Here is a 23,663-nt window from a genome sequence, read left to right as displayed (position 1 = left end):
CCTGACCACGGTTGCCGTAATGCTGGGAAGCGATGCGACCTTGTAATTTACATTAACATTTTGGCAGAGCGCTGTGTGCATCCAGTATGGATCAACAAATTCATCAATTGATCCATATATAAGGCGCTCTGTGTTTTTTTTTTTTTTTGAGTAAAATGTAAGTTTTTAAGTGCGCCTAATAGTGCGGAAAATAAGGTAATATAAAACAATCCAAAGAAAAAGTGGATGTCCAATTCAAAGTGAAGAGCTGCAGGAGGTGCCCTCGATTCTTCTGGCAGTGTCTTTGAGGGGGGGTAATCCGCTGCAGTTCCCTCATCCTGATTGGTCCGCGAAAAATCCAGACAGCCGTTGTAGGTTTGGGTGTCACCTGGGAGGGGGGGTGGGGAACCCAAACTCCAGCCAAATCGGCCACAACAGGTTAATTAAAGGCCATATTGTAAAAATGTGTCTTTAAATATGTCTTAAATGTTTCTAATGAGGTAGCAGTTCTAATATCCATTGGTAGGGCATTCCAAAGCTCTGGGGCCTGAATAAAAAATGCTCTAGACCAGGGGTGGGCAAACTTTTTGACTTGCGGGCCGAATTGGGTTCTAAATTTTGACCGGGGGGCCGAACCAGGAGCAGATGGATGTAATGTTTGTGTGAAGTAATATAACCTGTAAAGGTCATTGCATAAAAGGTTTTGGCCTTTAGTAGGTAGTAAAGCATGGATATTCAAAAAAAGTTTTTTGAAAACAAATGCATTTATTAACAGCATAAAAAAAAAACATCCCTAAAAAACTGCTATCAGTGATTCTCATAAAATATGACACTGTTATTATGAATAACAGTCTCCATCACTTCAGTGCCTGCAGGTCAGATTAATGAAAGATGCATGTTTATCTTATGAGATCACATCAAACGGCAAACATTCTGACCAAATATATCATCTTGAAGAATCGGTGAAAGCATACATCCAAATAAAGTAATCAAAACGGCAACACGGTGAGGGGTATCTGAAAATCAGAGCAGAGTTTTAACTCACAAACACCTGGTAACAGAAGTGAGGAAACGGAAAACACTTCCTTAAAGTAAGCCTTAAGAACTTTAAAGGTTAAGATTAGTCACAAACAGGTGGTGCATCAATGTCCTTGAGAATCCTGCATTGTTTGAAAATGAGAATGGTCGCTAGTTTCAATCCCTGCTATTTGTACAGATCATATTCAAAATGCATTTTTTTAAAGCCTCCCCTTCATTTTCAGTGTTCATTTGATGTTGATGTTCATGTGGCTGAACGTCACGTCGCGTACGTCGAGCCAAATTGGCCACTCTTTTTAAACACTCGGCACTCAGTGTCCACCTTGCTTTTCCTTGGGCGACTCATTTTAATGGAAGGATTCCAGGGGAAGGTTTGTGGGTGGCTTTAGCGTAAAACTGTATCCGAAAACTCGGCGCGCAAATTACAAGAATGCTGTCGTCACAGCCCACACTCTAAATTCGGCACTGCTACAAATAGAGCGTGAGTGCGCCATTTCCGTACTACTGAGTACGTACACGCACTTGTGAGTGTGCACCGAGCTTTCTGACACGGCTTCCGGTAGTAAATGCGCAGGCGAGTGGTTCCCCATCTACTGGGGAAATGCAGTCATTGCAGGCAAAATGACCGAAAAAAAAGTTTAATAATACAATTTATTTAGGGTTGGCGGGCCGGATTAAACGGTCGGATGTGGCCGATGCAGGCATTGCTTAGAGGCTATCAGCGTGGATTTAAATGCCGTTCTCCCATCACTCATAAACGCGTGAAGTAGCGCCTTTGCGATAGGTGAAGTACGAAGTGGCAAGGGATCACTGTAGAGTTATAGAATTTTCTAAGGCAAACATAAATGAAAGAAAAACAAATAAATGGATTAGAAATAAAATGGGGATTATACAAAATAAGTGACATTTTTATTATTTCCGTTTGCAGGATTTCATGAAATAATGATTGTCTACAATGCTCTTCATGCTTTTTGTGATTTTATTACGACTGCTTCATTTTGTAGGTCAGAGTGGTATGGGCTTCTATCATGGCAAACACACCTTTGACCGGTTGAGCCACCAGAGGGCATGTCTACTCCGTTCACTTGCCATGGAAAGTATCAACCTAGCTCGCTACCCACCTCAGGACCGCCAGCGAGCAAGAAGGGCACGGTTGGCCCTAATGTCGCCCTTGATTGACTTATCCAAGAAGACTTATATTTGGGCCATCAGTATGACTGTCATTGCATTTGGGCTACTCATCACTTTGCTAGTTATTCTTCTTCTTGCTGCAGGCTTGAATTGTACCTGCTGGTACTGGAGAGGTTTTTTTAATTAGAAGAGGAAAATGACTGCCTTATGTACGATATTTATACATGATTGTCAGTTTGATCTTATAAAAAGTGGTGGAAAGTCTGTCAATACTAACAGGAGGTCCGTCAGTCTGCTACTGACAGACTCACGTTTTGGTGGTGGGCTGATGACTGATGGAAACATTGATGGTACAAGCGCTGACAGAAGTGAATTTCGTCCGCCCCCAAACTGTCACTAACCCAAATAGCAGGCAAACATTTGGCAAATAATGTTTTGTGGCACACATTGGCACGTTAGCTCCATCCACATTACAGACATTTCTGAATGACCACGCCGTGTCAGATCAGTAGCCTGCTGGCTTTTGTAATGAAAGGTTTTCGGAAACCCTCTACACTCTCGGACGCCCCAAAAATAAGCCCTCGCCTTGGCCTTCTTCCCCAAGGAGTACAGGGAGGTGTGGGTAGTCATTAAGTACAACACCACTTCCATAGCTCCGCTGACAACATCCATAAGCCGAAGAACCACCAACTTCCAGAAGCTGGTGTTCCTCAAGGCAATGATCCCCAATGACCAGTTGACCTTCCAAAGCACAATATATACATATATAAGGCTCTCTTATTATCAAGAATTGTGATACAACTGTCCTCAGCGTTGAGCTGAACAACAGATAAACATAAGGCATGGCAGAGATGCGCAAGACAGCAGCCAATCAATCAAACTTTTTTTTTCTACTTTTATTTGCAAGTTGAAAATGTAAACTAAAAGTAAAAAAAAAAAAAAACAATAACCAAACACAGGAATAACTTGCCGTTATCATCTCAGCTACTACTTGGGCAATATTGATCCTCACCATTGTTTGTGTATTGGTATTGAAGAAATGAGGTTGAAACACAAAAAGTGCTGCCTAGCTACAAAACAGATATGCTCAAACCTCACTGAATAAAGTACATAAGCAGACAAGTAAATTCACATATTAAATCAATATAAGAAACATTTTAAGCATATAATTATACCTACACACCAAATTAATAAAGAAGACTTGACATTTTTGTGGTAATGACAAAGGTTTCTATAACTTTATGATCTGATATGTATTTCTGTGCACTTTGAAATAACAAATGATTTTTTATATATTGCCTGAATAGCTTAATGACCCTTAAGGAACTGTTTAATGCATGCCTGATGTTTTTTCTAAATCACGGAAACTGCCAAAGTCATCTAAAAATGTTCAGTACTTGATTATATCTTATGTTTTGATTAATGCTAGATGTGACGACATATGTTGCCTAATGCTAGACGCCAGCTTTGGATTATTACTGAATATTCTGGACAGAGGGAAATGTTTTGCCTAAGAATAAAAAGATATGGTTGGAAGCATGATTAAACTAAGAATGTGACAAAGTAAGCGAGTACATGGAGTGTCTAAAAAAACAAACAAACAAATGCATGGTAAGTGGTGAGTAAGAACTTTGCATAGTCAGGGAACATTAACAAATTGATGATGTTGTTAGGTTCCCAGTTTTTTATCTTTAATGCTCGATATGCTAACAGTAATTACCAAGAGGCAGCCTTCACAGTTTGACAATTTAATATATGCCAGAATGATCGATGCACAGCTGTGGAGCCCTTTCTGCGAGATGCGGAAGAAGGTCTAACTCCCAGCGCCAAGGTTCCTGCTCTTATACTACTCTGGGCCGCCTTCCTGCATGGAGTGCCTCGCTTGTGTGATAATGTGTAACCTTGTAGTCTTAACTGAGAGCGACTTCTACATATGTGCCAAGAGTGTCATAGAGAAGAGAAAGCTAATAAAGATAGAGAAGGGTTACAGCGATATAACAGCATAGCTCAAGCTACCTAGCTAATCACATGTGCCAGAAAGGCCTATTCTAACAATGTCACACCCAAAAGTCACGCAATTCCGTACACAATGACAAAATTGAGAGGATGATGAATGGACACCTACCTGGACAACAGCTCCCTTCCAGACAAGGTTGAGGTAGGCGAGTTGCAGCGGCTAGCTGTTTTTTCATTTCCAAACTTTACGCCATGCCGCCCCAAAAAAATGAGGGCTACGATGAACTCAAATCATCCATAGAGTTGATACGGCAAGACCTTACCACACTCTTAGAGCAGCAAGCCACCCTGCTCCAGCTAACGTCTGAACTAACGGAGCTTAAGAAATTATCCAAGGAGAAAGATGAGAAAATCCTGTCGCTTGTACAGAGAGTAGATGCACTGGAGCATTACTCCCGACAAGAAGACCTCATAATCACTGGTCTTAAAACAACACACCGCTCCTATGCCAGGGCGGCGGGTCCTCCGGATCCCTCGACATATGACTCTCCATCGGACGAACAGTCAACGCTTGAAAACCAGGTAGTACAGTTTTTCGAGAGTAAGCATATGGAACTCCAGAAAGGAAACATTGCCGCTTGTCACATGTTAGAGATTTGCTCACTCTAACTTATTTTGCAAGAACCACACGAGAGACAAGTAAGTCCTTTTAGACACCTGCAGGTGGAGAGTTCACTCGCTCCAGGAATGAAGTCTGAAAACCCTCCCAACTGCAAGGACATATTTATTAAGAGAAAGAGTGGGGGCAAGAGTAGACTGAATAGGAAGCCCTTGTGCTAGTCAGGGGGTGTTTTACGACCTTGTGTAGGATGAGACAAGGTAGGTTATTTATTACCGGTTGCATTCCAACATAATCATACGATAAGGATAATCTGAAAAACCCTAACATCTCCCTCCTGTTTTATCATATGATTATGCCACCACAAACAACAAAGACAAGTAAAAAAAAATACACACATATATATGTATAATGAAGAAGAATAGTAAAAATAAAAAACAACAAACGATGATAGCAACACTCTCCAGTGAAGATGAGGCATTACCTTAATACCCCAGATCAAACTTGTTGTGTAAGCGAAAAACCTGCCGGCCAGATGTTATTAGCAGGAAAATTCTTACACGGTCCCTTTGCCTTAGGCGACCAGAATGCTAACAATAAAAAACAAAAACAAAAACACAGAAACAGTACATCATTGTATCCATCACTTGCGAAGCATGTTCGATGGTCAAATCATCAAGTTTCTGTAAAACATGCTCAACAGAACAGCATCTACGCAATCCACGTTTCATCATCGTCATCACATCCGTCATGTCTAAGAAGTTAAAGTTAAAGTCCCAATGATCATCGTCACACACACATCTGGGTGTGGTGAAATTTGTCCTCTGCATTTAACCCATCCCCATGTGATTTTGATCCATCCCCTGGGGGAGAGGGGAGCAGTGAGCAGCAGCGGTGCCGCGCTCGGGAATCATTTGGTGATCTAACCCCCCAATTCCAACCCTTAATGCTGAGTGCCAAGCAGGGAGGCAATGGGTCCCATTTTTATAGTCTTTGGTATGACCCGGCCGGGGTTTGAACCCACAACCTTCCAGTCTCAGGGCGGACACTCTACTACTAGGCCACTGAGCTGGTATATGAACTTGGGCTACAGTAGAGGACACAAACCTCGACACAGCAGACTTCAAACATGGGATAACGCAGGATGTAAACAAGCACAACACCAGCAGCACAACAAGCACAGGACAACTTTGTCTCCGACGGACCATACTTTATGGTCGTGTGGAACGTTTGCACCCCAGACAGGGTCATGAGGGTCGAAGGTTGCAACTGCACTGCGTCGACGTCCAGAAGAGTTGTGTGCTTCTGTCAGCTGATGATGTCGTATCCTGTAGGTGTGGTCTGTCACCCACACTGGTGCACACACTCCTGTCCAGTTGGCGGGCAGCATCGGATAAACCTTGTGACCACAAAGCCATGATCCGTTCTGAACAGGCACGTGCACTCATAGGATGCAGGTGAGGCAGTGCTTCCGAACTTCTGGACGAAGTAGGTCCTGTCCGATGGTGCAGCCATGTTGGTAGTAGAGCCCTTACACCTTGAAAACGGCTCTCTCATCCTGGCACACAGCGGCGATGTCCAAAGCTCCCATCCAGTCTCCTCCTGGAGAGCAGTCATCGTTAACGCAGATGTGGGTCACGTTACCTTGGATGTAACATGTGTAATTCACTCCAGCTGGTCTCTCTGTGTAGGCCACTTGCGGTATTGTTCGTCCTTTAACAGTCACATTGAGATTTGTCCAGAATAGCTGATCACAGGCACCGTCTGCAAGTCCAGGGCGGTAAGGGTCGGTATCTTTGACTGTAACAGCACGGTGTTGATATCCAACTCCTGGATGTCGTGTCCCTGTAAAACAATGCTCTAGACTTTCTTGCTACGTTTCACACAATAATAATGATGAGTAAATCATCAGATACCTCTCGTGCATACACTCCAACAAATGTTAAGCAGATGTGAGATAACTTGCATGAAGTCTACTTAACCAAACATTGAGTAAAGTCTCAATGATCATCGTCACACACACATCTGGGTGTGGTGAAATTTGTCCTCTGCATTTAACCCATCCCCATGTGATTTTGATCCATCCCCTGGGGGAGAGGGGAGCAGTGAGCAGCAGCGGTGCCGCGCTCGGGAATCATTTAATCATTTAAATATGGGATAACTTAAAAACTGTCCCGGTCAACAACAATTCATAAATAGAAACTACAAGGTATAATAGATAAAGAACTTCTCTTTAGCTAGACAAAGAACAAAGGTGTTCTGTTCATAACTAGTGAGGGCCTCTCACAGATAAGACAAGGAAGGGAGTATAAGAACTCCCTCAAACCTGGCAGATGTGTTGGCCTTGAGCGAAGGTATGAGACCTCCGGTTCAGGCCGGCCAGCGCTTCTACAAAACTAATTATCCTGACATTTCCCCACTGTTTATCACATATTTGCTCAAATTCACACATCACCGTAAACAACCCCTTTTCTCGACTCTCAGTCGTCGGATCACATTCATGAGGACAAATATGTTTACACCAAAGGATAAATGTTGCGATGTCATCATTCAGAATCCCACAGATCTGGGAAAAGTGTGGTAACATAAATGCAGGAATTTTGCCATCAACATCATCACGTTGCCGCTCAGACATTAGGTATATCTGAGCAATCTCGTCCTCCATGGGCGACATTACTGTAGTGGCGAGACGATTAAACAGAGCACGAAGACACGGTATGCAATATCCATACAAGGTGAGCACAGCAGCAATACTGCAACTGATGGTAAAATTGAGGACACAATGGCGTTATAATTCCCAAAAGCCGTCATCCACTTGAAGTGCTCTTTCATCCTCGTTTTGAGGGATCGCAGGCCTGCAATCCGTCAGGCTCCCATCAGGGGCGGTGTTGTTGGGGATGAAGGTGCAGCATTGTTCTCCAAACATTGCGCAGACGCCTCCTTTCTCAGACAACAACATATCATGAGCATTGTGGTTCTGGATCGACATTAGGGAAGGCGTGGCTAGCTGTTCATGCACTGCCTCGAGCCCCGCTTGTGTCAGTTTGCCCAATTTCTGCATGTTGTAATGGATGTAATTTATCCTGTCTACGTTCTTGTTCATCGTTCACCAGCAGCAAATGGAGGACTCCCATCCCGCTGCAATTTGGTCATTTAATTCTTATTAATCAGGAACTCCTCTAGGGACTCCAATTGCATCAATTTCGGTCAAATCATCGTCGCCTCTCAAATTTAAAGATATTTTGGTTTTTACCAGCTTTTTCCCCAGATCTTGGCATGTTGATGTATATACAATTTCGCTTGACTACATTCTCTGAAAGAAATGGCTTCTTTTTTTCTTTTTTCTCTCAATGGATATTATATAGACTGCTCTGTCACACACTTCACAATCCAGTAGACGTGACAGATTTCACACAATCTTTGGTCAATGGCAATGGTACAACATAAATAATCGGTCGCAAATCCATACATATGACATATTCAATTTTTTTCTGTCTTTGCAGCTTGTTTTGCCATAAGCAATCAATTGTTTCTTTTTTCAGTTACTCTTATAGTTAGTTACCTGAAACAAATTATCCACATTCATTCTAGATATTCATCCCATTCTTTAACATCTACAGAGGTTGTTGACAAAGTACACATATAAACATCATACTTTCATGGCAGTCCAGATCCGACACAGCAGATCATCCTGCAAAGGTCAAATTGATCTTTTAAATTGGAGGCATTCAGTGTTTTTGTTGAAACAAGCTCTACACAAAAAATTGTTTTGTTTTGAAAATGTTTTGAATATGAATCAAATCCATATGTTGTATAAAGCTGACTGACCTGCCCCACTATCCCTCCTCTTGAGCCATGTGACACGCACCATGGCTCAATATTGCTGCCCATTTGCATAGGTTCTTTGGTAGGGCAGGTCATTTATAGATGCCATTCTCTAAGCTTGCCCCTTTTTTTGTCCATAATTGAATTTCACTCTATGGACTTTGTCGCTGCACATCTTTTTAAAAATGTTTCAGTGATCTAATCTGCTTCTTGTGTATATAAAATTTGAAGCGTCTTTGTGGTTCTGTCTGCAAGCTTGTTACCTCTTGACACCTTATCAGTCTTGTGTGTGTGTGTACTGCACACGTGCACACAGCTACTCTTCGTGGCAATTGGACTGCCTCCACAACCAGCTTAGCGAGTAAATGGACGGCCTCCCCGAATGGGGAGCGACTCAGCCAGCAAATGATTAGACATTTTCACTTTCTTGTAGTTTCGTTAGTTACTTTTCAATCATTTTCTCATTGTTTATCACAAGAATCTTAGAAATTTGAATACAAATCAAAATGTATGTTTTATTTTACTCAATCGTATGATTTAGAGAATCCATATGTAGTAAAGTGTTGTATTACTACGTATGATTTCATCATCATTTAATTTGACTTTCTTTACAAAACGCTTCTTAATTTCTCAGTTCACACATCTTCTACATGTGTTACTGGTTCTCCAGTTTTTTCTCTAGTTAATTATCAATCCAAAAGCTATGTTTCTTTTTAGCATTCAACCTGCTCAAAATCACTCTTTCATCAAAGTCGCTCTCCTAATTTCCCATAGTAGTCGCCAACAACTTCAACCATTCAACCTTTCATTCAGGCAATCATTCATCAATGCTCATCATATGCATCTCACACAGTCTCCAAAAAGGAGTCTTCTTATCACATTGGTCCCATTTCATCCAAGCTCACCACACAACATTCATATATCATTTTCAACTCAAGTTTCCTGGTAGAACAATCCACCAGTTCAAAAAAACTTAACTAAAACAAACAACTGGTAAATTAATCTGAATTTTTTTTCTTTGTTTTTAAATTTGAAGAAGTCAATCTCTCAGATTTAGCTTGCATTTAGAATTTTGTATAATCTTATAACACAACCAATCAATTATTCCTATTAAATGTAGCATTGCAAAATATTAAATTCACAATTTAGCGTCTTCCAATTCCCGAAAGCATGTTCTGTTGTTTTGTTTACTTCGAATTTCTCATGTGAGCTCGACACTTAACATGCACTAGTGTGGATTAGTTTCTGCTCACAAACAGATTTCTCTCTTTTCCTCTCATTTTTATCTGTCAAAATTGTTTCTGTTCTGCGGTGTAAATTGAATAGACAACAGTCTAGCAAATTTCTTTATACTAAAAGTTTAGCCAATCTTCATCAATTTGGCACATACGCACACACATGCACAGCTCTCGCGTGCGGAAGGTAGGTCCCAGCACCAATGATTCGTCACAGGCTGGCCATTTCCTGTGGTCGATCATGAGCTGGTCCCTCCCATGCACACAAGGACAGCACATTCTAATTTTATTTATTTATCTTCTAGAAGCAAGTTGCATTTCTTTACCACTTGATTTGCATATTTTAACTTCAGTGTAACACAATTTGATCCCTATTCATTTGTAATTGGGCATACAAACAGCATTGTCATACTTCTTGTGTGGACAGGGGCTCTAACAATCTAAAAAGATTTTTGATAACCTGACAATGACATGTTTTGCTGTCATATGGGAGAGGTTTCAGAGCTTTTAAATTTCGATACATGATTTGCATAGGACCGGAAACTCCTCTTGCCCCTTGTTTGAGCCGCGGCTTGAGCTGCGTTCTTGCACCTGCTCACAGGGGCCTTATTGTCTCCTGGTCTGACAAACACTTGTGACCTCATCAGTTTTCGTCCTTCTAGCTTTTGTCTCTTGAATTCATTTTCATCTCTTTGTGAAGATTTCAACCACACACTAGCACTTCTACCACTTCTTCCACATTTCAAATTTCCTTGTACATTTTCTTCCACTTCAGCATGTATTGTATACAATTAAGAAATCTACTTGCCATGAACTTCTCATCTCAAAGAAGAGCAGAGCAAGAGATTTACTGTACTTATTTCCCATCTTAATTTTAGTAGTTTAAGGTTTTACAATTTTTTTCTTTTTTTTTTTTCTTTGAGGATCCTCAATGCAGGTTTAAATTGACCTTTCAACAGATTACTAGCCTGTTTTATTGCCGTGGATCAACGATAGAACTGCTTTTTAGTCAATTTATCCTACCAGTCACACACTCAATCACACAAACTCCAGCGCTTTTTTAGGCCTATCCAGGGATGGGTGTAAAACCCTCCCAAACAGCTTCAGAAAAACGGACAAAACAAAAAATCTACGCCCTTCTTCAACTAAGAAAAAGAAGCTCTGTTTTTCTTAGCCCGTTTCTTCTACTGGGACTTGAACCCAAGCTATTCTTTGGCTTGGAAAAACATACAAAGAAAAATCTACACCCTTCTTTGATTAACAAAAAAGAAGCTCTGTGTTTCTTAGTACGTTCCTTCCACTGGGACTCTAACCCAAGCCAGATCCCTCAGCTCGGAAGAACAGACAAAGAAGAGTCTACGCACCTCTTCGATGAAGAAAAAAGAAGCTCTGCTTTTCTAAGCCTGTTCATTCCACTGGGACTTGAACCCAAGCTGGCTCTCGTGCACCTCTACATTTTACGCGTTTCACAACAACACAATCACACAACTTCAGGCCTTTAACTTACTTGTCCCCTGGTTCGTTGCACTGCCAGGTCCCGTCAATCCACCTCTGTCAGACGAAGGCAGACATAAGATGCTGGCCCAGCGAAGAATTCTCTTCCCAGGACTTTCTCCTCCAGGTCCTCCTAATGGACGCTGGCTTGTCGACAATGCAGCACGTCCTTCTTCGTCAGACAGATAGCGGGTATGAGGGGTCCCGGGTTTCGGCACCAAAATGTTAGAGATTTGCTCACTCCAACTTATTTTGCAAGAACCACACGAGAGACAAGTAAGTCCTTTTAGACACCTGCAGGTGGAGAGTTCACTCGCTCCAGGAATGAAGTCTGAAAACCCTCCCAACTGCAAGGACATATTTATTAAGAGAAAGAGTGGGGGCAAGAGTAGACTGAATAGGAAGCCCTTGTGCTAGTCAGGGGGTGTTTTACGACCTTGTGTAGGATGAAACAAGGTAGGTTATTTATTACCGGTTGCATTCCAACATAATCATACGATAAGGATAATCTGAAAAACCCTAACATCACACACTCCCAAGAAACCGAAAACGACCAAAAGATGCTCCGAAGATTATCATTCGGTTTGTCAATAGGAAACATAAATTGGATCTTTTGAAGCAAGGGAGGAAACTAAAAGAAACGGGTATTTACCTAAATGAACACCTCACTACGAAGAATGCCTGGAACGCACGCAAACTGAAGACGGAAAACAAGATTCTCGCAACGTGGGTCAGAAACTGCAAAGTATGGATTAAAACAAACGGAGCAACACCAGAAGATGTCAAAACCCTCGTTGTGAGTGAACTGGAGGAACTGAAGATCTATCGCCTGGTGCAACCTAACATCTACAATGGCTGAACTGATTACCATAAACTGGTACCTATTGGACCCTCCTGACGAGAATGGTGGATTACAGCGGCGCACAACATGGCAAACAGAAACTGGCAGGGAGGACATCCAACTCAGGTAGACCGTCCCCTTACACCCTTCATGCCATACAGTGACACTCTCAATAATGCAGGAATTTCTGTCCCACCGAATCTAGACTCTTTATTATTTAATTCATTTGACCTAGAGAATGTTACTGCTGGTATTTATGAGTCCTTCTTGAACCCAGATGCTAATTACACTTCCCTAAAATCTGTTGAATTGTCATGCGAATATATTTCTGAAGATATATTCAACAAACTGCAATATTCCTCCTGGCCATTGCCAAACAAATGTATTCTCCACCGTCCACTTTAATGTACGGAGTATCTCTAAAAATCATGATGGTCTGCAAACCTATTTATCAACCTTAACACATTCCTTTTCAGTAATAGCTCTTACTGAAACCTGGATGGTTGATAATACATCTAGCTACCCTCTCTCTCACTACACTCCTATACACTCATGTAGATCAAACAAGCAGGGTGGAGGAGTCTCACTGTATGTGATTGATAATTTTAATTTCTCTCCCAGAAAGGATCTAAGTGTTAACTTTGATATGACTGTAGCCGAATCTGTGTTTATAGAACTTTCATCTTGCTCACTTATAAACAACAAAAATGTGATAATTGGATGTATATATAGACCACCAGACTCTGATAAAATCACTTTCAATGAAGCACTCGACTCCACTCTAGAAATCATAAACAAAGAAAACAAATTGTGTGTCCTACTTGGTGACTATAATATTAATTTGCTTGAAACTAAGCAGTCACATACAGTAGACTTCCTTAATACATTATACTCCAGTAACTTTTTCCCTCTTATTAACAAACCCTCCAGGATCACAAGCTCAACGGCCACTCTCATTGACAACATTTTATTTAATTCTCTAGACTACAAAATAACATCTGGCCTGTTGATCTGTGATGTATCTGATCATCTTCCTGCCTTCAATTTCATCCACAATGATAGTGGTCCAAAAATCAAAGGTCGTACTGGTGATCAAATGAAATTCCGCAAATTTACCGAGAAAAACATGGTATCTTTTATATCTATCATCAGCTCTGTGACATGGGATGAGGTTATCCTGTTGCAAGATGTCAACAAAGCCTATCACTCCTTTCTAACAATACTCACAAATGCATTAGAGTCCTCATTTTCTTTAATTTCTAATCGTAAAAATAACTCCAAAGGGAAACCATAGATAACGGATGAACTAAAAAAAATTTCACGTAAAAAATAAACTTTATAGAAAATCTATTGCAAATCCCACCCCTATAAATATAGAAACATACAAGAAATATAAAAATAAATTTACAGTATTACTAAGGAAAACCAAACAAACTTACTATGCTGATAAATTTACTCAAGCCTCTGGTGACATCAAAACAACATGGAATCTTATCAACCATTTATTACATCGCAAAAAATTTAAAACATCTACCCCAAATGAGATGCTGGGGAAAAATGGGGCCCATTCAAACCCAGTAGATATTTCTAATGGTTTCAATGAAATGTTGGCGCTACCTTGGCATCTAGCTTCTCAACCTCTGATACAAGCCCCTGTTGCCTAATTAAAGGGCAGTTTCCTTCACTCTCCATTCTTGACCCTCCTAGTGTTGAGGAAGTTTACAGCATTGTCATGATCTTGAAAAACTCGGCCCCTGGCCATGACGAGATCAGAAGCTTATTAAGAAAATCATCCATTCAATAATAATCCCACTAACACACATTTTCTCCTTATCTTTAAAATTTGGCATTGTACCCCAAGAACTAAAAATTGCTAAAGTCATTCCTATTTTCAAAGCTTGCGAGACAAATGAATATGGTAATTTTCGGCCTATATCCATTCTTCCATGCTTCTCCAAGATTCTAGAAAAATTGGTTTATTCAAGATTGGCAAAGCACCTAGAAAAAAATAATATTCTCTACAAGCATCAATATGGTTTCCGCAAATAGTTTTCCACTGAGCATGCACTGCTTCAGCTTGTCAACCATATCTCAACAGCTCTTGACAATAAGAAATTTGCTCTTGGTGTCTTTCTAGATGTAACTAAAGCATTTGATACTGTCGACCATAAGATCCTTATCGCTAAGATAGAGAGATATGGAGTGAAGGATTCTGCCCTGAAATGGTTCACAAACTATCTTGCCAACAGAGAACAATATGTATATTTAAACGGTTGTTCTTCCAACAGATCTAAAATACTATTTGGGGTCCCGCAGGGCTCAATATTGGGTCCTCTATTATTTTTGGTGTACATAAATGATTTTTCCATGTCTTGTTCAAATTTTCTCCCTTTGTTATTTGCGGACGATATCAACCTCATTGCCACGATGATTTTAATTCCCTCATTGCAAGTGTGAATGCTAAGTTGTACGCTATTACAAAATGGTTCAAAACAAATAAGTTGACACTCAATATAAAAAAAATTAACTTCATGATCTTCTGCAATATAAACAAATCTTATCCCAAAGAACAGACCAAAATTTACATAAACAATAACGAAATCCATCACGTTACTAGCACCAAATTCCTAGGAGTTATAGTAGACGAACACTTAAATTGGTCCGAACACATTGATTTGGTTTGCAAAAGATCTATGAAAATGCTAGGTATTTCACGAAAAGTTTGTCCCTTGGTTCATCCTTCTGCTCATCTCACTCTGTATTATAGTTTCCTGTTTCCTTTACTCAATTACTGCAACATAATCTGGGCAGCCACATATCCAACATACCTCAACAAATTACTCATCTTACAAAAGAAGTTCCTAAGAATAATCTCTTTTTTCAAATAGATATGAACCATCGGCACAACTGTTTAGAAATTATTCATTACTGCCAATTGATAAAGTAAACATTCATCAAACCTGTCTACTCATCCATAAATACATATATAGGAAACACTGTCTTCCAGCCACTTTTCATAATTTCTTCACATTTGCATCAGACTTTCATTCTTATCCAACAAGTCAGAGGGACAATCTTCACCCACCTTTCTGTCGAACATCACGCCATCAATATAATATCCACTTTAGAGGGCCCTCACTCTGGAATAAGCTACCAATCCATATCCGATCCATATCTGCACAGGCTGCTTTTACAAAGCACCTGAAACACCACCTTCTCCACTCATGATCCTACCAGTCCATAATTACTCCACTGCACTCAGCTGCTCCATACTATCATCATCAACTTAAACCACAATTTTGACTCAGATTCTTCCTTGCTTTGTTTTGTTATTTTCTGTTTACAGTTCTTCTGTTTCGCTTGTTTCTTATTTTTGTATCGTGTATCTGTTTATGTATGTATACATACACACTCGTATATATGCATATATAAGTATGACAAATTAATATTTAGCTTGTTATGCTTTTGTTTATTTACTTATATATATATATATATATATATATATATATATATTTCTTTTCTTAACACTTGAATGACATTTGCGCAGCACTTTGTTTGTTCTGCACTTTGTTTGTATATATAACAGGAGTGGAGCTTCTTACAAGCCCTAGGCTTCGTCTCCCTCCTTTGCACTGTTATTGCTATAATGATATGTGCTAAACAATAAACTAAACTAAACTAAACTAAACTAAACTAAACTAAACTAAACTAAACTAAACGGTGACAGTGGGTGAAGTGGATGTATGTGCAAGAATGGTTTGCAGGAAGGACACTTGGAGATAAAACCGTAGAGGTGCCAGAGGAAGAGCGGCAGGAGGAAAACAACCAAGAACCCCGCCAAAGGTGATCGCCAAGGCCGAAAGACGGGATGGAAAACAACAGTCCCCACACACACCGAATCGCCCATAATCAGCACCCACCCCCATGGAACCAGCTCTCACCGAACCAGCACCCACTCCGATGGAATCAAACTCTCCTGCGAACTTACCACAGCCCCTGACTCATCACCCATCAAACTCAGCCCACACTGGCATGTGCAACTGAATATAAACTGACCAAAGAACCTTGAATGTTGCCTTTTCTGAATGGAGACTTTCTGCTCTTGAGCATGGTCGCACGAAAGGCCCAGCGCTGTATTGTATTTTTCCTGAAAAATGAGCTTTCTTAACAAGAATTGTGATTGAACTCAACCAACCTGTGTAAGTCTAAATTTAGTTTAGGTGTATTAGCCTAAAAACTGAAGAAATAAAATGAGCACGCAGTGAGTAAATTGGATAACAGGTGATTGGCTATGGCTTTTGCCGTGAGGCGAGGATAGCGCACTTCCCAAATTGTGGATCAAATCCAACAGTATCTCCAAAGTGAGGTTGAGTAAATTGTGCTAGGAAAGTGTCCAAAAAAAAGAAACACAACAATCTTGTTGAATCATTGGAACAAATAGCACCCAAGTGATCATATGCATGATGATGTAAGAAGAGTTTACACAAGCTAAAGACATATTATTAGCCATTACTAAATAGTAAGAGTTGATATATTTATTTGTAGAATGGTCCTGTTTCAAAATGAATAAAACTGTGCCATTATTGTTGTAAACTGTTTTTTACTGACAGTTCTAAAATAGTGGTAAAAAACTGATTTAGGGATGATGGAAGTGTGGTTCAAATAACAATGACAGACTGATGGACAAAGCTAGGAATAATGACAAACTGATGATGATGTACTGGCGAGTTGATTGATTGATCGATTTCATTTATTTCGAATAGCCTCTGTACAAACAGATAAATAACAATGATAATGATAAATAAAGGTAGACATATAGGTATATTCAAAAAGGAGTGTGAAGAAGTAAAACTTATTAAATCCCACCCCATATACATGAAATATTTACTATGAAAATAAGTCCAGTGCCCGCTGTGCAACAACGCACAACGGCTGTGTTCAAGAAGCCATTTATAAAAAACAAAGAATAAAGAAAAACAATGATCTTAAGAATTTGACAGTTGATGATTAAAAATAATCCTAACAATCACAATTATTATCACTATTTTCACCATATTTAATAAAAATATCCATCCATCCATCCATCCATCCATTTTCTGAACCGCTTCGTCCCCACGGGGGTCGCGGGCGTGCTGGAGCCTATCCCAGCCGTCAACGGGCAGTAGGCGGGGGACACCCTGAACCGGTTGCCAGCCAATCGCAGGGCACACAGAGACAAACAACCATCCGCACTCGCACTCACATCTAGGGACAATTTGGAGTGCTCAATCGGCCTACCAAGCATGTTTTTGGGATGTGGGAGGAAACCGGAGTGCCCGGAGAAAACCCACGCGGGCCTGGGGAGAACATGCAAACTCCACACAGGGAGGGCCGGAGGTGGAATCGAACCTGCACCCTCCTAACCGTGAGGCGAACGTGCTACCCAGTGCGCCACCGAGCCGCCGTAATAATAATATAATATGTATTATACTAATAATAATAATGATATGTTTATAATACAATCTGGATAAAGCCACTACTTAGGCACAGAAATCCATATACACCCCCCAGATCACACACAACAATAACAATAATTACATATACCGTATTTTTCGGATTATAAATCGCGTTTTTTTCATAGTTTGGGTGGGGGGTCGACTTATACTGAGGAGCGACTTACATGTGAATTTGTTCACAAATTTTCAAAATTAAAAAAAGAAAAGTGAAACCGCGATAAACGAACCGTGATGTAGCAAGGGATTACTGTAATTTGAACTGCAAGTGACATCAGCGGCGCGGCGGTTGTTTACATAAAGGACAAAGATTGATCACGGGATGACGAAGGGCCCCACGTACTACAGGCATCATTAGCGGCTTTGTTTGTAAGTGACACGGAGGACGAAGAGTTTGAAGGATTTAAGGATTTGGAGTTACACAGAAGGTTTGAAAAACTATTATGGCTTTTACGCACGCCCGGTCCTACTCTACGGAGCTCTTTTTCACCTCCGTGGATGGAAGTCAGGGGCCGGTGCTCGGCCGGGTTGGCTCCCCGGGGACGGTGGATGGGGCTCAGACATGGCTTTTACGCACGCCTGGTCCTACTCTACGGAGCTCTCTTTCACCATTGTGGATGGAAGTCGGGGGCCGGTGCTCGGCCGGGTGGCTGTCCGGGGACGGTGGATGGGGCTTGGACATGGCTTTTACGCACGCCCGGTCCTGTTCTATGGAGCTCTCTTCCAGCTCCGTGGCTGGAAGTGCCACCTCCGGTGATGGAAGTCCGCGCCGCCACACGCCTGGAAGTCAACGCCGGTGCTTGGGTCCTTGTACTTTGTTAACTCTACAATATAGTTATATACTAGATCTGTGGAATAACGACAAAGCTGACGTCAGGGCACACGCGCGGCGTTGTTGACAAAGGACGAGGAATTTGATCGATGGATTTAATGATTTGGAGTGACACCGATGGTTTGATAATATTATTGCTTATATAATAGTTATTTGATATATAATTTATATATCGTTATATGGGCGCACACCCATTGTTGACATAAAGGACGATCGATGGATTAATGAATTGGAGTGACACAGACGGTTTATAAACGTGTTATTTATGTTAGAGTTGTGCACACTCCAACTTATTTTGCAAGAACCAAACAGGAGACAAGTAAGTCCTCTTAAGCACCTGCAGGTGGAGAGTCCATTCGTCGCTGTCTGAACAGCGATGATCAAATGAAGTCTGACTCAGGCCTCTTGCAGGAGCATTTTTATTGAGAGAAACAGAGTGGGGGTATGAGTGGGCTGAATAGAAAGCCCTTGTCCTCTAGTCTAAACATCTCATCTTGTGATAAAGAGGACAAGGTAAGGTATTTATTACCTGTTGCATTCCAACATAATCCTATGATAAAGATAACCTGGAAACCCCTAACATCTCCCTCCTGTTTTATCATATGATTATGCTACCCCAAACAACAAAGACAAGTAAGAAAAAAACACATATATATATATATAATGAAGAAAGAAGAATAGGAAAAATAAAAACAACAAACAACGATAGCAACACCTTCCAGTGAAGATGAGGCATTACCTTAATACTGTCATGCGGTCGCGTTTATTTTTCCGTTTTTTTGTCTCGTCGATGTCGTAACTTTACTTCCGGTTTTATTTTGTCATCCCTTCCGTTTCAGTTCGTGTTTCCTTCCTCGGTGTTTGGTTGTCTTGTCTTCCCTGATCCCGATTGTGTGCACCTGCGTAATTGACACTAATTGTCAGCACCTGTGTCCCCGCCCTTTTGTGTGTATTTAGTCCGTGTCTTCCCCTTGTCTTGTGCCAGTGTGTCTTGCCTCGTCCCGACCACCAGCGATTCCTTGACGTCCGAGCTCTCAGTAAGACCCCTCCTTTTTGTCTCGCCACAGAGCGACGCCTTTGTTAGTGCCTTGATCCCCATTGCCTTTTTGTCTCGCCCCCGAGCGACGCCTTTTGTTAGTACTGTGATCCCTATAGCCTTTTTGTCTCGCCTCAGTGCGACGCCTTTTGTTTGTACTTTTTGCCACGTGTTTTCCCTCGCAAGAGGCGCTTTGATTTGTACTTTTGATCAGTGTGCTTGCTGGAATAAATCCAAGAAAGAAACGACTCTGCATCCGAGTCCTCCGCCTTGTCCCCAGCCTGACAAATACCCCAGATCAAACTTATTGTGTAAGCGAAAAACCTGCTGGCCAGATGTTATTAGCAGGAAAATTCTTACACGGTCCCTTTGCCTTAAGGCGACCAGAATGCTATCAATAAAAACAAAAAGAAAAACAAAGAAACAGTACATCAGCGTATCCATTACTTGCGAAGCATATTTGATGGTCAAATCAACAAGTTTCCGTAATAAATGCTCAACAGAACAGCATCTACGCAATCCACGTCTCATTATCATTATCACATCTGTCACGTCTAAGAAGTTGTATATGTGCTCGCGTTTTCGTCAGCTGCTGATGTTCTAGTCTGTAGGTGAGGTCTGTCACACACACTGGCGCACACACTCGTGTCCAGTTGGCAGGCAGCATCGGACAACTCTCGTGACCACAAAACCATGATCCGTACTGAACAGGCACGTGTACTCATAGGATGCAGGTGAGGCAGTGCCTCTGAACTTCTGGATGAAGTAGGTCCCGTCCGATGGTGCAGCCATGTTGGTAGTAGAGCCCTTACACCTTGAAAACGGCTCTCTCATCCTGGCACACAGCGGTGATGTGCAAAGCTCCCATCCAGTTTCCTCCTGGAGAGCAGTCGTCGTTAATGCATTTGTGGGTCCTGCAACCTTGGATGCAACATGTGTAGTCAGCAAGACTTGGAATGGTCCCTCCCGTCGTGGCTGGCCCAGTTCCTTCTTTTGATGACCTCGATGTAGACCCAGTCTCCTGGATTGATGGGGTTGTCGACCTGTGAGGAGGAAAGATCAAGCGGCAGTAAATTTGTCTTTGACACAGTTTGAGCGTCCTGATCATATAATCTGCCAAGGACTGTTCTTTATCTGTTGTTTGCAACTCTCGTCGTCAATTGTAGTACCCATTTAACTGGCAAATAGGAGTGTTTGCGGGAAGAGTTTGAACACTTCCTAATGATTCCCTTTAACCAAAAACTATTTATGACAGGGGCGTTCCCATTTATTGCCTCCTGGTTTAAAAGAGATTGTCTCACACATGCCTTCTTTCTCCTCACACACTCGCACCCACACAGGGTGTGCACACACACACACACAACTGCACGCACGCATACACAAAACGGCATACAAAGTTCAGACGAACAACAACAGACACAATTTTACAGAGATTACGCACAAAAACAGAACACACAAACAAAGGGATTCTAATCCATCTCTCATGTAGCTTCTTTTGATAGAATCTCCTATCGGTAACTGTATAGCAGACGTTTTAGCATATAATCCCATACTCTGCTATCTCGCTTCTACTTTTTCATGTCGGTGCAGTCGTAGGTGGCCCCTATTGCAGTCATCGACTTGTTAACTGTCGCCGTGTGACTCCTATGCATGATTGTGTGAATGTCAAAAATTGAACGTACCTAACTTTCTGACCATCCAACCTCCACTGTGGTACAAAAAAACCTTACTATTGTATTGAATAGGTACATTGAGCAACCTAACTTCCTCCTGACTGCCAAATGTCCTGTTCTAAAATTTAAATAACTCGACCTCTACGTTTTAAGCTTGATGAGCCACAATATCAGATCTTGCTCTTGTTTCCTACCGTTTTAGCCTATTTGTTTTATCCAAATCCGTTCAATCTCTGATTATAATGCTTTTCTCTGTAGCCCTACGTATTTTTCAATTTTTTATTTATTTATTTATCAAATCTCCTCAGTTCTGTCAAATTCAGTGCACAATGAACCTCCCTTCCACTTTGAACCAAGCTCCACCAAATTTGGTAACGCCAAGGAGTGCGATTTGGTTGTCGGACACTCCAAGTCCATTTCTTTTTGCCGCACTTCACCCTCTCATGTTGGTGTTCTTTGGCTGTTGCTTCAGAGCGACCCCATCCATCACTCTTGAATGAGTCCATTGTTCAAATGAGTCAATTTTCATCATTCTGAGTTCCTCCGTTTCGTCCCCGAGGATGTTGTATTTCCTCCGGAGTGTACTTGTCCTCCTCCAAGCACAACAGCAGTCTTTTCTTGTCCTTCGCCAAAGGTCAAAGGTGCTTCAGAGCCAGGCACCATTTTGTGGTTGTTCACGGCTGCAGGCGAAGTCTTGGATTGGGTTTCAGGGACTCTGACACTGAGAATGACAGGCTGGGACATCAAACTTGTAAGACTATCTCCAAATGTAGCTGCTTCCATCAATTTGCTGGTAACGTTTGTTTACCAAACTTCAAATTCTTCTAATAACAGCGGTCTCGTTTTTATATCGTAAATCCTGCAACTCATCCTATTTTTGAGCTACATTTTATCTACAGTTCCAATTTAATCGGACAGTATGTTGTCTTCAGTATCATTATTGAAAATCAACTCATCGAGGTCTGCCACAGCAAGCCCTGATATCTGTATGTCTTGACCTCTCACATGTTATTGTCATGCTTGCTCAAAAATGTGACTTAGAGTATGGTGCTGTGAATTCTCAATCTCCCCAATGAAATTGGATCCCACCTCGTAGTTCTTATCGTTCTCATGTTCCTGTTAGCCTACAATTGTCCAAATCAAAAATGTTTTCTTTTAACTGTCTTTCTTTTGAACCTCTAAATCTCTCGTGTTGCTAACCTATCTACACCAGAACAAAAAATTTACCACAGTATAACACCAAATGTATTCGAAAATTCATTGTCATAAAGTGTTGTATTATTACTATCTTCCACTATCTGTCCTACTCACTCCCCCCTTTTGAGGCTTGGCAACGCCCATGCCTCACACCTTGACAAACTTTTTGGGAGAATGCGTTCTTTACTACATATGATTCCATCATCATTTAATTTGACTTTCTTTCCAAAACGCTTCTCAATTTCTCAGTTCACACATCTTCTACATGTGTTACTGGTTCTCCAGTTTTTTTTTTTTCTAGTTAATTATCAATCCAAAAGCTACGTGTTTCTTTCTAACATTCAACCTGCTCAAAATCACTCTTTCATCAAAGTCGCTCTACTAATTTTCTATAGTAGTCGCCAACGACTTCAACCATTCAACCTGTAATTTCTTTTCATTCAGGCTATCATTCATCAATGTTCATTTGCATCTCACACGCAGTGTCCAAAAAGGAGTCTTTCTATCACATTGGTCCCAATTCATCCAAGCTCACCACACAACATTCATATATCATTTTCAACTCAGGTTTCCTGGTAGTACAATCCACCAATTCAAAAAAAACTTAACTAAAACAAACAACTGGCAAATTAATCTGAATTTTTTCTTTGTTTTTAAATTTGAAGAACTCAATCTCTCAGATTTAGCTTGCATTTAGAATTTTGTATAATCTTATAACACAACCAATCAATTATTCCTATTAAATGTAGCATTGCAAAATCTTAAATTCACAATTTAGCTTCTTCCAATTCTTGAAAGCATGTTCTGTCGTTTTTTTTTCTTCGAATTTCTCATGTGGGCTCGACACTTTACATGCACTAGTGTGGATTAGTTTCTGCTCGCAAACAGATTTCTCTCTTTTTCCTCTCATTTTTATCTTTCAAAATCATTTCTGTTCTGCGGTGCAAATTGGATAGACCACAGTCTAGCAAAAAAAAAAATTATACTAAAACTTTAGCCAATGTTCATCATTTTAACATATACGCACACACATGCACAGCTCTCGCGTGCGGAAGGTAGTTCCCAGCACCAATGATTCGTCACAGGCTGGCCATTTCCTGTGGTCGATCATGAGCTGGTCCCTCCCATGCACACGAGGACAGCACATTCTAATTTTATTTATTTATCTTCTAGAAGCAAGTTGCATTTATTTACCACTTGATTTGCATATTTTAACTTTAGTGTAACACAATTTGATCCCTATTCATTTGTAATTGGGCCTACAAACAGCATTGTCATACTTCTTGTGTGGACAGGGGCTCTAACAATCTAAAAA

General features: G+C 41.0%; 1 protein-coding gene across 8 annotated transcripts in view; it reads left to right on the top strand.

Annotated features, from left to right (window-relative positions):
* Window positions 1-3,715, top strand: part of LOC125972235 (aldehyde dehydrogenase family 3 member A2) — a 131,745-nt gene extending 128,030 nt beyond the window's left edge. For 7 of the 8 annotated variants that reach the window (XM_049725819.2, XM_049725818.2, XM_049725817.2 and 4 more), the window contains one exon: window positions 2,022-3,715. In XM_049725819.2, coding sequence (XP_049581776.1) covers window positions 2,022-2,335 — 314 coding nt within the window. In that variant the 3' untranslated portion in view covers window positions 2,336-3,715. The remainder of the gene's footprint in view (window positions 1-2,021) is intronic. The other variant, XM_049725823.2, reaches the window with a different exon arrangement.
* Window positions 3,716-23,663: the final 19,948 nt, after the last annotated feature.

The sequence above is a fragment of the Syngnathus scovelli genome, chromosome 7 (assembly GCF_024217435.2).
Source record: "Syngnathus scovelli strain Florida chromosome 7, RoL_Ssco_1.2, whole genome shotgun sequence".
Taxonomy (NCBI): domain Eukaryota; kingdom Metazoa; phylum Chordata; class Actinopteri; order Syngnathiformes; family Syngnathidae; genus Syngnathus; species Syngnathus scovelli.
The sequence above is the reverse complement of the archived record's forward strand: the minus strand, read 5'-3'. Positions and strand labels throughout refer to the sequence as shown.